This window comes from Diceros bicornis, chromosome 35, assembly GCF_020826845.1.
Source record: "Diceros bicornis minor isolate mBicDic1 chromosome 35, mDicBic1.mat.cur, whole genome shotgun sequence".
In the NCBI taxonomy this organism is placed as follows: Eukaryota; Metazoa; Chordata; class Mammalia; order Perissodactyla; family Rhinocerotidae; genus Diceros; species Diceros bicornis.
The window spans coordinates 17257959-17274909 of record NC_080774.1 but is presented as its reverse complement, the minus strand read 5'-3'; the positions used below and the strand labels follow the sequence as shown (position 1 = coordinate 17274909).

The following is a 16951-nucleotide window of genomic DNA, read 5'->3' as shown; positions in this document are numbered from 1 at the left end:
GCTGCTAGGCAATCTCACCCACAACTATGGCTTCACTTACCATGTCAAAGGTAATGAGCTCCCAGTATATATCTTTAGCTTAGACCCAGATATCCAACTGTCTCCTCAGTACCTCCAAAACCTAGCTTTGAATCTGCTCCTCCTATGTTGCCTTTTTGCTAAATGGTACAGCCATCCACCAGCTGCTCCGCAGAAACCTGGGAATCCTCTCCTAGCTCCTATAAATAGGAGTAATCACCAAGTCCTATTTATTGTCTCTTGTATCTTTCTCATCTATCTATCTCCCTAAGGAAAACATCCCCCCCACACACACACTTCTTAGATAGGATCCACTTATAAATTCTCAGAGTACCCTGTATTTGTCTTTCTCTCCTTTATAACATTTTCCATAATAATATTCACTTGCTTATGTTAACGTTTTGTTTTCATTCCTTTAGAATGAAATTTAACTTTTTATTCCTTTAGAAAAGACATTCAGGGAGGGACCAAGGCAGTCTTGTTTGTTATTACATCCCCAGCGGCTAGCAGAGTACCTGGCCCAGAGGCATCATTAAATATTTGCTGAATGAAAAAATAAAGAGAAATTTGTTTTAGGAAAAACCCCTAACAAGAATCAGTAGTGTAAAGGGTGAACTCCTGGAGACAGACTTAAAATTGAGATTTCTGATAGTCAAGCCGTAGAAAGGAGCTAAGGAATTGGCAGTCGGATTGAGAGAAGTAGGGTAATCAGGGATGTGGAAGTTGCAGGACTCACTGACTCTCGCTGTGTGTGGGAAGTAAGAGAAGGGGGTGTCAAGAATGCAGTAGATTTCTGGCTTTGACAGCTGAGGGAAGCATGATACCATTTCTTGAAAGGATCATGTATGAAGGAAAGAATAATAACTTTAGTTTTGGACCTGTTGACTTTGAAGAGCCTCCTTTAGGACACCCAGACAGAGAGAACCAATAGGCAGTTATGAAAACAGAAATAGAATTGAGGGGAGAGAGAGAGGCTTTACCTTATCGCTGAGTAAAACCAGTAAAATACTATTGATAATTCAAGTGTGAACTGATAACAGTTTAGTCATTGAGATTTTTTTATCATTGGTACAGAGTTGGTAGCTATTTTGATACTTTTTAAATTGGGAGTGGATGTTATAAGCATATATTGTGTATCATACAGAGATGGGATTTTTACATTAATATCGTTTGACATCCTGTGAATGTTAACTAATAATAGCTGTGAATCTATACATTTATTCTTTATGTTAAACTAGCAGATCTCGTTTTGATTCTGTTATTTTGTTAATGCTAATTTACATCTTTTTTTTTTCTTGTTAAAGACAAAAATAAAATTTAGTGGGGTTTGTAGACTGCATGAGACTGTGAACTCCATGAGAACTTGCTGCCATGTGATTTCAATTTTTTTTCCTTTTTTTTTCTAGGGCCTATTCCCTGGTGGATTCCAGTCAAGTGTCTACATTTCTCATTTCCATTCTACTTATAGTCTATGGTAGTTTCAGGTAAGATGCTCTCAAAATGGGAGTGATTTCAACTGGAGGTGGAAGAAGCATTTCTTTGAAAGTGTTGGCACGAAAACTTACTGCTTTGTGAGGAGAAACATGACCTTGACAGGAATTGAGTTAGAACGGGATAATTACGATATTTATTCTTTGGTTGGCTGCTGTTAAAACACTTCTTGGTTTTGCTTACGACTTAGGCATTTTAATGCAAACGTGCAAAAACTAATTGCTTAACTTCTGATTCTGAAAATAATGACTCTCGTAAGTATACTCATTGGGAAGGTTCAGGAGAGAATCCTTAACAGTGATTTTACAGAATCTCAAAGGGAGCAGAAAGTTTTCTTAATACAAAGACATTAACATAGGTTGAGCCATATGAAATTGCCAGTAGTCGACTTTTTTTGACCTACAGAAATAATTTCATATGGTTCAACCTACTATCATTAGGATTGTGCACAGTAGCATTTACCAAGTATTCTCTCTGCTGACCTTGGGAATGCTAAGCCTGGATCCCCTTGAAATCCCTGTCCTAGCAGGCACCCATAGGAATACAGAGGAAAATCAGGAAGCTAGACACTCCCTTCTTATTTTCACTATCCTTACTTAAGAGGAACTTTAGTGGTTATATAACTCAAATAATTGTGTGGCTGGTACACTTAAAAATGAAGGCTGCCTGAGAAATTTTAAATTGAGAACTTGAAAGGGAGTGGTGGTGATAAATGAAATAATCAAGCATAAGAATTTTGAACTATCCGGTATTATATCTGGATTTTAATAAGTACTTGGTAAAATCATAGACTTCCAGGCTTTACCTCAACACTGAATAGAACAAGTAAAATACTGTTGCTAATTCCAGTATCAACTGATAAAAATTTTAATCATTGAGACTTCTCCTGAGAGCCCTAGGTTCATAACCACTCTTGGGAGCATTAATCAAGCCAGAACAACTTAGAACTTTATCAACATGATCTTGATATTTTTTATCTCTATCCTTTGGACAGGATTCTGATTTTTTTCTCTTTGAGTATGTAATGTATCAACATTTCAAAACACTTTGTAATTAAAAAAAAAAATCTTTAGACTCACAACCCTAATAGTACTTTCATTAATACAAATGTCCTTTTCTTTGGCATATACTTAAATACTGTGTACATTTTCATAGTTTACATCATTTATATTCTGATTATTTTTACCTAACAAAAATATTTTCCACAGTCATCTTCATACTAATTTTTAGTAATTTGATATTTCTTTGTTACTATGTTATTCTGCTCTTGTTGGACATGTGGGTTGTTCAAGTTGACCATCTTTTTATGTGTTCTTTTGCTTTGGTTGAAGTATATTCTTAAAATAAATGTCCAAAAGTTGAAATACTTCACCAGAGAGTATGAACGGGCTCTTACTACATGTTGCTGTATTGTTTTCCAGAAGGGTAATACCAATTTAGGATTAGGCAAGTTTTAAACAAAATTTTATGTGATAAATGTACCGTAGAATTATATCACATAGATGGAAAGGATTTCTCTGGTGAACCGTCTTATTTTACATATGAGGAAACTGAAGCCCAACAAGGTGAGGTAACTTGACAAAGGTACACAACTAGTTGGTAGCAAAGTCTAGATTGTAACCCAGTTTTCAAGACTTCTGGTCTAATACCGTATGTCTTTTATACTTTAATAATGCATTTTCTGCACGAAATAAATCAGGGTACCTCTAATTATACATTTAAATTAACCTCAGAATAAGTTTGAAAGTTTTTCCTCCTCTTCTATTTTCAGGAAAAGATTATGTAGAATTGTGTTATTTCTTCTTGAAGTATTTGGTAGAAGTCACCAGTGAAGCCATCTCAAGTCGGGCTTTTCTTTGTGGGAAGATTTTTTTGTTTTTGTTTTTTCCTGCTTTGTTCACTTTTTTTTTTTTTTTTTTTAAGTATTGGTAAGGGCTTTTTTTTTTTAATTGTAAAATACACATAGCATAAAATTTACCATTTTAACCATTTTTAAGTATACAGTTCAGTAGCAAGTAAGGGCTTTTTTAAACAGATGTTATTATTGTCTATCTTTTTATTATAGTCATTCTAGAACTGGGGTGTGAAATGATATCTCATTGTGGCTTTGATTGCATTTCCCCAATAACTGAATTAGGATGCTGAAGAGATATTGAGCATCTTTTCATGTGCTTATTGGCCATTGGTTTTTCTTCTTTGGTGAAATGTCTGTTCAGATCTTTTCCCATTTTTAAATTGAGCTGTTTGTTTTATACTGAGTTGTAACAGTTATTATTCTAGGTGCAAGTTCTCTCGCAGTCGTATGATTTGCAAATATTTTCTCAGTCTCTGGCTTGCCTTTCATTTTCTTAATAGTATCTTTTGAAGTATAAACATCTTTAATTTTGGTAAAGTCCAACTTACCAATTTTTTGTTTTATGGATCATGCTTTTGGTGTTGTACCAAAGAACTCTTCGCCTAAATCCACAGGCACAAAGATTTTTCTCCTATGTTTTCTTTAAGAAGTTTTACAGTTTAACTTCTTACGTTTAAGTCTGTAATTCTTTTTGATTTAATTTTTGTGTATGATATGAAGTACAAATCTAAATTCATCTTTATGAACTTGGCTATCCAGTTGTCCCAGCACCATTTGTTGAAAAGATTATCCTTCATCCCATTGAATTGCCTTGACACCACTGTCAAAAATCAGTTGACCATGAATGTAAGGATTTGTCATTGGACTCCCATTTCTGTTCTGTTGGTCGATAGGTCTCTTATTATGCCAGTACCACAGTGTCTTGATTGCTGTAGCTTTTATAGTAAGTGTTGAAATCTAGTAGTGTAAGTACTACAACTTTGTTCTCTTTGAAAATTGTCTGGCTACTTTAGATCCTTTGCATTTCCATATAAATTTAGGTTCAGCTGGTCAATTTCTCCCAAAAAAAATTCTGCTGGGATTTTGATAGATATTGTGGATCTGTGGATCAATTTGGGGAGAACTGCTATCTTGATAATATTGAATCTTCCAGTCTAGAGACTTGGAATGCCTCTCCATTTATTTAGATCTTCTTTAATTCTTCTTACTAGTGTTTTGTAATTTTCAATGTAGAAGGCTTGCACTTCTTTTGTTAAATTTATTCCTAAGTATTTTGTTCTTTTTGATGTTATGTTTTTAGGGAATATTTTTTTCTTGATTTCATTTTGGGATTGTTCATTGCTAAGTATGTAGAACTATGCTTGATTTTTGTGTGTTGATCTGGTATCTTATAGCTTTGCTGAACTTAATTTATTAGTTCTACTAGTTTTTTGTGTATGGATTCCGTAGGTTTTCTGCATACTGGATAATGTGGTCTGCAAATAAAGACAGTTTTGCGTCTTCCTTTCAAATCTGAATGCCTTTAAATTTATTTCCTTCTTTTTTTTTTTCTTATTGTACAGGCTAAAACCTCCAGTACAGTGTTGAATAGAAGGGACAAGAGCACCCATCCTTCCTTGCCTTTTTCCTAATCTTAAGAGGCAAGCATTGAGTTGTTCACCGTTAAGTGTTAGCTGAAGGTTTTTCATAAATGCCCTTTATCAGGTTGAGGAAATTTCCTCCTGTTTCTAATTTATGGAGAGTTTTTATCTTGAATGGGTGTTGTATTTTGTCATATTTTTTTATGCATTTATTGAGATGATCAAGTGGTTTTTGTCCATTGTTCTGTTAATATGTTTTGGTATTGTTAATTGATTTTTGAATGTTGAACCAACCTTGTAGTCCTGGGATAAATTCCACTTAGTCATGGTATCTAACCCTTTTTATATATTGCTGGATACAGTTTGTGGGTATGTTGTGTCTGTGTCCATGAGGGATATGGGCTGTAGGTTTTCTTGTTACACCTTCTATGGCTTTGGCACCTGGGTAATATTGGCCTCATTGAATGAGTTGGAAATTATTTCCTCCTCTTCTGTTTTCTGGAAAAGATTGTGTAGAATTGTATTATTTCTTCTTTAAATATTTGATAGAATTCACCAGTAGGACTACCTAAAGCCAGGCTTTTCTTTTTGGGAAGATTTTTTTGGTTTTGCTTCTTCCGCTTGGTTCACCATTTTATTCCTTTCCTTTTTTTCGTAATAGCTTTATTGAGATATAATGTAAATACCATAAAATTCCCCCATGTAAAGTATACAATTCAGTGGTTTTAGTACATTTACATAGTTGTGTGACCATCACCATAATCCAATTTTAGAACATTTTCATCATCCTAAAAGAAACCTTGTACCCATTAGCAGTCATTCCCCTTGCTTCTCTCCCTTGCCCTGGGACCACTAATGAATTTTCTGTCTATAGATTACCTACTCTGGACATTTCATATAAGTGGAATCATACAATATGTGGCCTTTTGTGACTGGCTTCTTTCACTTAGCATAATGTTTTTAAAATTCATCTGTGTCATAGCATGTATCAGTATTTCATTCCTTTTTATTGCCAAATAATATTCTCTTTTGTTTATCCATGCATCAATTGATAGACATTTAGGTTGTTTCCACATTTTGGCTGCTGTGAACATTAATGTACAAATTTTTTTATGGATGTATGTTTTCATTTCTCTTGGGTAGTTATCTAGGATGATGGAACTGCTGGATAATATGGTATCTCTATGTTTAACATTTTGAAGAACTGCTGTTGTTTTTCAAAGCAGTTGCATCCTTTTACATTCCTACCAGCAATGTATGAGGGTTCCAATTTCTCATGTTATTATCTGTCTTTTTGGTTATAGATATTTTGTTCTGGTGGATATGAAATGGTATTTCATTGTGATTTTGATTTACATTTCCTTAATGACTAATAATGTTGAGCATCTTTCCGTGTGCTTATTTACCATCTGTGTGTCTTCTTTGGTAAAGTGTCTGTTCAAATCTTTTGCTCATTTTAAAATTAGGTTGTCTTCTGGTTGAGTTTTAAGAATTCTTTATATATTATAGATACAAGTCCTTTATCAGAAAAATGCTTGCAAAGAGTTTCTCCCAGCCTGTTTGTTTGTCTTTTCCTTTTATGTGTGTTTATAACTGTTATATTTTCCCGATGCGTTGACTGAGATAAAATGACCCTCTTTATCTTTAGTAACAATTTTTGTCTTAAAAGTCTTATTTTGTCTGATGTTAGTATAGGCATTCCAGCTCTCTTACAGTTGCATGTGGGAAGATTTTTAATTACTAATTCTATTTCTTTACTTCTTATAAGTCTACTTGGATTTTCTCTTTCTTCTTCAGTCAGTTTTGGTAATTGGTGTCTTTCTAGGATTTATCCATTTCCTCTAAATTGCCTCGTTTGTTGCCATCAGTTTGTCCATACCGTTCTCTTATAAACCTTTTAACTTCTATTGGTCAGTAGTGACATTCTCTCTTTATGTTAGTTATTTGTGTCTTCTGTCTTTTTTTTAATGGTTAGTCTAGCTAAAGGTTTATCAATTTTGTTATTTTGTTGACCTTTTCAAAGAACCAACTTTTGGTTTCATTGATTTTTCTTTATTTTTTTTTCTGTTTTCATTGATTTCCACTCGAATCTTTATTATTTCCTTCCTTCTGCTTGCCTTGGGTTTAGTTTGTGCCTCTTTTTCTAATTCCTTAAGGTAGAAGCTAAAGTTATTGATTTGAAACCTTTCTTCTAACATAGCACTTAAAGCTGCAGATTTCCCTCTAAGCACTGCTCTAACTGCATCCCATAAATTTTATGTTTTTATTTTCATCTCACTCGATTCAAGATATTTTCTAACTTCCCTGGTGATTTTTTTCTTTGACCCGTGGGTTCTTTTAACGTGTAGCTTACTTTCCTAATACTTGGGGATATTTCAACATTCTCTCTGTTGAAAAGAATTTCAACAGCCTAATTCAATTCCGTTGTGCTCAGAGACATACTTTTTATGTTTTCAGTCCTTTTAAATTTATTGAGACTTGTTTTATGGCCTAGCAAAAATTATCTATCCTGGAGATTGTTCCATGTGCAGTTGGAAAAATCAACCTTTAACAGAGGGTTGAGAGCAGGAAGTGACATAATCTGGTTTGCATTTCAGAGGGGTTGTTCTGGGTTCTGTATGGGAAATAGATTGCTCGGTAAGAGAGAAAAGTGGAGTAAGGGAAACCTGGGAGACCTAGTACAGGCAAGAAATGATGATGGCTTGAACTAGGCTAATAGTGGTGAGTGAGAATATCAGTGGATTTAGGACAAGATGGAGTGGATATAGTGTGTGTGAGAAAGAGAAGTCAAGGTTTACGGCGTGAACAACTGGATCTAGTGATGGTGCCATTTTTGAGATGGAAAGCTCTGTAAAAGACGTAGATTTTTCGTGGAAACTTGATATACAAAGCAGATACAGTTTGTCAGGAGACAGATATTGGTTCTGGTTTGGCTCTTCCCACGGTTAAATTTTGAGCAAGTAACAACCTCTACAGACCCCTATCTTGAAAGTTATTTCATTAATTACCAGTATTACTATAATTTATAACAATAGTGGTGTACTGTTAACTATATTCTAACTTGTAATGTTATCTCTCTTTAAGCTTTCCAGAGTGAGGGGCCAGCCCCATGGCGTAGCGGTTAAGTGCGCACGCTCCGCTGCTGGCAGCCCGGGTTGGGATCCCGGGCGCTCACCGACGCACTGCTTGTCAGGCCATGCTGTGGTGGCGTCCCATATAAAGTGGAGGAAGATAGGCACAGATGTTAGCCCAGGGCCAGTCTTCCTCAGCAAAAAGAGGAGGATTGGCATGGATGTTAGCTCAGGGCTGATCTTCCTCACAAAAAAAAAAAAAAAAAAGCTTTCCAGAGTGAGTTGTAAGTGCATTGTTTTAGTGGCACTTAATCAAACATATTTTTACAACAAATTTTCACATCACTTTCTAAGTATTTAAAAACAAACCATACTGAAATTACTGCTTTGGTGGGTCAAAATTTGTCAAATATTAGCAATTTCATGTAGTTCAGCCTGATAGATCCTTTTTACTCATTGACCTAGGATCACATAGGGATTTTATGTATGCTGCTTCTCAACAATACCTTTTTGTAGTAACAGAAACAAAAATTGCAGTAGTCAGTGAGATAACAGACTTAGCAAAGTAATTTCCTTGATTCTCGCTTTAACATAAACAACGGATAGCTGGATGAAGAACTGGCCTGTGACTTACAGGGAGTTCTTCGTTAACGCACAGCTGGTTGGGTACCCTGCTGAATGATGCTTCCCAGTGTGACTTCTACCATTTGGGCTTTCTACACTTTAGATGCTTCTTAAATGTTCTAAGTGACTTCTGTTCCTTGCTATGAGGGGGTTGGATGGAGATGTATGATTTTTGTTAGCTATTATAAATTTTTTACTTAGATGTTGACTGTATTAAAGAAACCTGAAGATGAGGAAAATAGCTAATATTTTCCTGAGCATTTATGTGCCAGGTACGGTGCTAAGTGCTTTACATAAAGTCTCATTTAATCGTCACATCAATTCTACAGGATAGCATATTGTTATTCCCATTTTACAAATGAGGAAACTGGGGCCCAGATATTTTAAGTAGCTTCTCCAAGTGATGGAGCTGGGATTCAAACTCTGGTAGTGCTTTACTGCTGCTGGCTATTGAGAACAATAATAAACTTTTTAAATCTGAAGCAAATAAATTGATCTGGCAGTAAAGTCAGAAGGATTGGGAAGCTTTCTTAAAAATCTCTTTTGGGTGAATCTTGTTTTCTTCAGCAGTGGTTCTCAGACCGTACTGTGTGTAAAAATCATCTGGGGAAGATTGATGCAGTAAGCTTGGGATGGTAGCCCAGCACCCTAGCCTCATTCAGGTGACCTACACACCACACTTTGATTACTCTTTTCTTGACTTTCTAAGTTGTTGGTTCTTAATTGCTGGTAGCATTTTAAGGACATTTACTGATATGTTATTTACCCTTTACAACTCTACTGAAACTCTTCTGAAGTTCCCAGAGTTTCCCCTTTTGCTAAATCAAAAAAATTTCCCCTCAGTCTTCATCCTTGATCTGTCCTTGTTTTTTACCACCACTTACTATTGAAATGTTCTCTCCTGGCTTCCATGATTCACTATGATGCTTCCTTCCATATAGGACATGCACAAAAAAATGTTTTGTTTTGTTTTGTTGGTGAGGAAGATTAGCCCTAAGCTAACATCTGCTGCCAGTATTCCTGTATTTTGTATGTGGGATGCTGCAACATCGTGGCTTGATGAGCAGTGTGTAATTCCACACCCGGGATCTGAACCTGCGAACCCCGGGCCACCAAAGCAGAGTGCGGGAACTTAACCACTATGCCACCAGGCTGGCCCCCCAAAAAAGTTTCTTGAATTCAAAGAGCATTATCCTTATTGCCCCCCAGCTGCCCAGCCAAATACATTCTTATCTCCTCTGATTTGGGACCATAAAAATATATTATTTGCTCATTTAAATTATCAATTTTATTTATTTAGAGCTGCAAAGACATGAGGAAGATCATAAAATGTGGGATAAAAGATTTGTGAATTGTACTGGTTATTTCCCACCTGGCTTTCACATTTCTAAGTACAGAGGGAAAATGATACCAAATAAAACTAGATTCTAAAAGCCAAAACAAATCCTTGATTAAAGAACCCTTATGTTTGCCATCCCTTGGCTGAGCTTTGCTAGACTTCCTATATTACTTAAAGCTATCACCTGTCTCTCCTTAATCTTTCCAGCTGCTCAGAAAAAAATAACATAATTACTCATCTAATCTGCATGTCCCCAAAGAGTATGACAAACCTACAGGAGAGCATTTAACAGAGAGAATGAGAGAAGAGAGAGAAACCAAAAACTAACTAGAGGGAAAAATGAAAGCAATAGAAAGGGACTATTCTGATGAGCAGATAGACCCAGGAATTACAATATGAGGTTGATTTAAAATTTCTTAGGCAGCTTATTATAGTCATGTGCCATATAATGACATTTTGGTAAACAGTGGACCACATATACGACAGTGTCCCATAAGGTTAGTACCATATAGTCTAGGTGTGTAGTGGGCTGAGCCATCTAGATTTGTGTACGTACACACCATGGTGTTCACACAACGACGAAATTGCCTAACAGTGCATTTCTCAAAACTTATCTCTGTTGGTAAGCAACTCATGACTGTACTGGCAAGACACTTGATTTCTGTCCCATAAGGCGTCATAGACAAAAAATAACTGGTTTGAAATATATCTAAAAGAAAATCAAAAGGAAGATACACTTTATATTCTCTCTCTCTCTCTATATATATATCTGTGTATAATCAGAGGAGATAAGAACATATATATTTATAGAATACTATAAATATAAAACTGCTATATAAAGGAATAATGGAAGTTTTGTAACTACAGAGTAGCTACTACCTTTTTTAAGGCAAAGCAAGCACCTACCTGTGCTTTCTTTAATGGTGAGGGCAATTTATTTGCTTATACACAAACCTACGCTGGGAAGACAATGGGTTAATAAGACTACCGAGACAATAAGAAGTGCACTTTATATGATTGCGTTGCCCTTGATACTAAATGCATATAATTGTAAAGTTGGAGCAGTCTCAAAACCAGTCTCACTGTGGTTCACAAATGTCATGATGTTCCAATGGCATATGATACGTTTATCTTTTGAGCTGCTCTTTTGCTGTCGTGTTATCTGTCCTACTTTAAGAAAACATAAACAGAAATCTGAACTTACTAGATAACATAGGGAATGGTTATGTACATTGTAATGTATATAGACAAATTCCTTGATATATTTAACAGTTTCCTTGATATATTTAACAGTTTCATCAGTTCATCTTTAAGTGTTCCATTTATAAAAACCACTGTAAGTTTTCTAGGAACACATATCTAGCTTAAAGCCAAGTTCAACTATATAGTGTTTCCTTGACCGAGAGAAATCTCCCCTTCATTGTGCCTGCTTCCAATATTAGGATGATCAAAAAACATGGTATTCTTAAAATAAAATATTTAGATAAAAATTCCAATTTGCCTTTCTCCTCCAATATTCACAGTGTACTCTGTTACCAGAATTTAAATGGGCGAACAAGTATAACTTTCAGTAAATATGTTCTCAGCTCCATTTTGCTTCCTGCAATTGTTTACTTTTGCTCTGCCCTATTTCAAAAGGATTTCAGGCCATTCACTAAGTTTTGCAAGTTGTGATGAGATAAGGTAAATTAAAATGGGGCCAAAGAAAAGATAAAGTACGGGTGGAGACAAAGTAGAGCCAAAAATAAGTCTAAAAGTGCATACCATAATGGCCAATACCCTTACTGCTAGTGGTCCACAAATACCACAGTAAGCTTTCCAGCAGCCAACTTTAAAAGGAGGAAAGAAAGAAATTAAAAACTTTACAGTGCCCTTGGATAAAAAGAAGCCAGTTGTTCAGGTGAATTGCCAACTGTTCTCGGTCTTAAGAGCAGACAGACCTTTATCCCAAAAACCCTCATAAAAAGGATACAACATTGAGTTTCATAGCATTTAATTAGAGGTATTCAAATGCTTATTGAATGAATTACAGTACCCTTCAATACAGGCTGGTGGCATTTCGTGAAAAGACGTTTCAGCAAAAGCAATTTTGCCAAAATTAGAAGTGCACAAGCCAGCAGCAGAAAGTTGTGGGTCCAGATTGCTAGCTTACTGTGGCCTAAGGTTATATGTTAGAATATCTGGAGAATGAATGGGTTGTTAGTTCTTCAACTGATTGTTCCTGAATATTGATCTCTTGATAAATGTTGGCAACCAAACATGTATTCTGTTGCCAGCTGAATACAGATCTCTTTGCCTTAACTGTACTCATGGCACGTTTGTATGTTTATCAGAACCAAGGAAGTTAAAAAGGCCTAACTATAAGCCCACATTCCCCCTTGTCCTGGGCAAGCAGTGGAAGTTCTCACAGGCCTGGGACTTTCCTCAGAAAATCCTTTGTAATCCAGTCTAGTACATAAAGACATGAGTAGTTGATTTCCTTAAGTTCTGTTCCTTACAGCTGAATTAATTTCAGCCTGAAAAAAATTCAGAGCAAATATAACCTGATCTCCACCTCAGCCAAAATAAAATCTTATTAAAGCACTCAGAGAATGTTAAACTACTTCCTGGTGTAGTGTCTATGATAAACTACTTGTGAAATGTACATCAAAGTGACCAAAAAAAGGCTCACTGAGATTTATACCTATATACCAATTTAAGTTTGAAGAGTGTCGATCAGTTGTCATTCTTTCTGCCAGTAATTAGCTTGCAAGCTTAGTTGTCAGTTGGACCCCACCCAATTCAAGATAAAACCATATCAGCTGCCTATAAAAGGTTGCTTGTCTTAATATTTCTCTGTAGTGAGGCACGATATATGCAACTCATCCAAAAATGATATCAGATCAAGTTAACTCAAAGAGAAATACTGTGTGGCTTTTTTTTTTTAATTAGAAAAAGCAGTATGTACTGACGTGGAAAGATGTCCTTGGCATACTATTGAATAAAAAATTAATTTGTGAAATGATGTGTATTAATCCTCATTTTAAAAAAGGCAAATATATACCAAATGTATATATCTCTGGAGAGAAGAATTATGGGAGTCTGTTGTTTTATACCATTCTCTATTGTTTGTTTTTTAATAATCGTATATATTATTCTTTGCAGAAAAAAGAAACAGAAGTGGGTTTGTTTATTTTGGAAGGGGGGATAATACAGCCGAGGCAGGGTAGTATAATAGGAACTTTGGTTTCCTTGTCATATAGGGATAATGCTAGAGCATCTCTGTTAGTTTGCTAGGACTGCCATAACAAAGTACCACAGACTGAGTGACTTAAACAACAGAAATTTATTTCCTCACTGTTCTAGAAGCTAGAAGTCCAAGATCAAGGTGTTGGCAGAGTTGGTTTCATTCTGAAACGGCTTATAGATGGCTGTCTTCACATGTAGATGGTGCCCTTCACGTGATCTTCTCTATGTGTGTGCATGTGTCTGGTGTGTGTGTGGTGTGTCTCTCTTTCTCTGTATCCTAATCTCCTCCTCTTATAAGACCACCAGTCATATTGGATTAAGGCCCACCCTGAGGACCCCATTTTGATTTAATTACCTCTCTAAAGGCTCTGCCTCCAAATACACATTCTCAGGTACTGGCAGGGTTAGGACTTCAACGTCTGAATTTTGGGGGGATATAATTCAGCCCGTAAAAATCTCTAGAAGGTAAGGTGATCATATAGCTTATTGTCCAAATCAAGACACTTTTGAGTGTGGTTTGTGATCACCCTACTCATGGGGTTATTCTGTGAATCAAAAGAAATCTTACCTGTAAAGCACCCAGCATGGTGCCTGACAGTATGAGCTCTCAATAAAGGTTGACTTATCATTATTTTAACCCTCAGGAAGTGTTCAGCTGCTTAGTCAGAAGACTGTCTCTTCTGCCTTGATTCTTAGTACTAGGTTCTTGATGTAGGTTCTGTGTGAGCATCAATAATTGGAATTTTGTCTGCCTTCTACAGCTTGCCCATAACTACTTCCTGTTCACTTATAGTTGATGAAAAGACCAAAATAGCAAATAATATGCTATAATTTAGATGGATTTTTCTGCAATGGTAAATGGTTGTCTATGATGAAACAGCCATAGCTGAAGTCTTTCTGATAGTATTTAAACACTGATTTCAAGTTTAAACCCAAACTTGCTGTTTGTTAAGCAAACAGCCAAGGTACAATTTGGATGGAATGTCTGGTAACAACATTATGATATATTAATATCATCTTATATGTTATTATATAGCAGTAAGATTGTTATGGAAGGGGGAGTAGAGGAGAGTAAAGGATAGTTTTCTATGAAGATGGAACAAACTATTCTAGGTCCAGCCAAGCAATTTCATGTCTGTAGAGTTAATAATGATTACCACATAAGTCAGGATAAAGGCCCCATAATTCAGAATGGTCCCTAGATAGCTGAGGAAGCGGAGTCTTCTGCAAAGACTTTATTTAAACAGCTTAAATTTGCTGCAACTGTGCCGTGTGGATAACTGTTACTGGACCCCAGTCACAATGGCCTGGGATCTGCTAAACCTACGTCCATTGATCTTGTTTTGTAAAGCTGGAATACATGAATCTTTTCTGTTTGGAGGAAACATGTGGGGCCTCACAACCTCGTTTAACTAGATTTCTGTTTTGTGCAGTATTGACCCTACTGCTTCTAATGATCAGGCAATGCTTGATTTTAGCTAGGCTTGTTTGAGGCATGAGAAATTCAGAGTAAGCTTCAAATTATATAGAGTGCTTGCTTATTCTCCCCGCCCCCCACAGTACCTCATTAGCCTGCCTAAAGCTTTCATGTCCCTGCAGCACTTCTTATCAAACTAGGTTCTAAGAAAGAGGAACAGCTAAACTGCTTTTAAGTTAACCACAACCTCCTGGTATTTGAAAGCAGGGAGAATTCTTGCCTTAAAACAGCCGGGATTAGGGCTGGCCCAGTGGCATAGTGGTTAAGTTCCCGCGTTCCACTTTGGCGGCCCAGGGTTCGAGGGTTCGGATCCCAGACATGGACCTACGCACCGTTCATCAAGCCATGCTGTGTGACGGCGTCCCATATACAAATTAGAGGAAGATGGGCACAGATGTTAGCTCGTGGCCAATCTTCCTCACCAGAAAAAAAACACCCAGGGTAGAGTTTTAAATAGTCCTCCACTAATAACAAATTGAAACAGAATTCAATAACCCCTAAGTCTATCCTACACTACTCTCAGCACCCAGTCTCATTTACCCAGTCTTAGGCGAGAGGCTCACTAACACTTGTGCCTAGGGTTAAACCAGAGGTGACTGGCAACTTTCCAGTCCAGGTTATCAATATAATGCCAGCAGAAAGCATAGGAGAAGCTAACAGTCTGTAATAGCCAGCCCCCAGAGTAGAGATGTGGCTAACAGTTCCTTTAAGTTTACCCTCCTGTCTCCACATTCTGAGAAGCAGAGTAGGCATAACAAGTGTAGTTGTTATTATTATGTTCCATTCATAAGTGAATTTGAAAAACTCTTTTTAAATTAGAACGTGTCTTTTCCAAACCATACCCACAGGGAAGAAGCCGTCTTCATGTTCCAGTGACTCCAGACAGGTTCCCGTGAATTACATCACCAGTCTTAGAGTTTAGCTCTCCACAAATGATTAACTCTTCCGTGAGAAACATGAATTAAAGTTTAAAAGACCATAGCAGTGAAACCATGTACTGAAAACTAGGACAAGTGTCTTGGCAAGGGAAATATATGCAAAACATTGTGTCTGCTTTGTTGTGGAACTAATCAAAATTGACAGGGAAAAGTTTATCTCGGGAGCCAGTCTCTGTAACAGTCCTTTAGGGTTGACTGAGGTGGGAGCAGCTAGTGTACTTTTTAATCTCTGTTAAAGTGTCTTCCTCTAATGGCTGGAAAAATATAAGGCCCCAAATATTAGATAAGAGAAGATGAATGTTCTAAAATCCAGGGCTTTTTAAATTAAAAACTCCCAGGAAAGCCAACACATCAGAGTCCTAACCATATTCAGAAGAGGAGTCTTAACCATGTTTCAGGAACTCTACCACATCTAAAAATATCCATCCTTTTTGTCTTATTGGGGAATTTGTCATCCATTAGTTTGCTAGACAACTAATTAGCCAAATTTAAAGGGGACTGGTGTGAAGTGTACCTAACCAGTCTTTACTCCACAGGCTTTCCTGGTCAGGTCACCTATTCTAACTGAGGACATAGCCAACTGAGGCTTCTTCAGCACCAGTAACAGATAAGGGAGCTTTAGACAGTAAATGAAAATACATGACACCAAATGGCAGATGGAGTCAAGCTAGTATAGTAGAGGGGCAAATCTCTTGAATTCAGCAAGAGATTTTAAGTCAGGGGTGGGAAACTATGAAGTGAAGAAGAGCATTATCAGTAGGACCTGAGCCTAGTAGTTTGGTTAAGAGTCTCTTCCAGGAAGAATTCTGACCTTTCCAGGATAGCATTCTCTACTCTCCTAAAGAGAAGAATAAAACTCAAATGTTCCAGTACCCCTAGGGACTTAACAGCATGAACAAGACATGAAAGGAGGGGAGGCCTCTCCTTCACTTCAAACTCTGCTCAGTTCAGGACCTGAATATTTAAAAGAACTACCTAGAGCAACTTCTACTTCCAACCAAGATAGAGTAACGGGAACGAGATTCACCATCCCACCTGAAACAACGACTTTCAGGACACTGTTCGTCAGACAGCAAAGGACAATGATTCTGAGAGATGATAAACAATTTTGCCACCTGTCTTAATATAGCACTCCGCCCTAAAAGAGTCGAATTCCTAGTAACAGAAAGGAGAGTGGTGGTTACCAGAAGCTGGTGGGTGGGGGAAAAGGGGAGATATTGATCAAAGGATACAAACTTTCAGTTATTAGATGAATAAGTTTTGGAGAGTGTACATCATGGTGACTATAAATAATAATAATGTATGCTTGAAATTTGCTAAGAAAGTAGAT

The 16951-nt window shown here is 36.7% G+C and overlaps 1 protein-coding gene across 2 annotated transcripts in view; it reads left to right on the top strand.

The window, feature by feature from the left end:
- The window catches only part of SPPL3 (signal peptide peptidase like 3), a 128956-nt gene that overhangs the window by 85441 nt on the left and 26564 nt on the right, over positions 1-16951 (top strand). For both annotated transcript variants that reach the window (XM_058531587.1, XM_058531586.1), the window contains exon 2: positions 1425-1502. In XM_058531587.1, coding sequence (XP_058387570.1) covers positions 1425-1502 — 78 coding nt within the window. The remainder of the gene's footprint in view (positions 1-1424; positions 1503-16951) is intronic.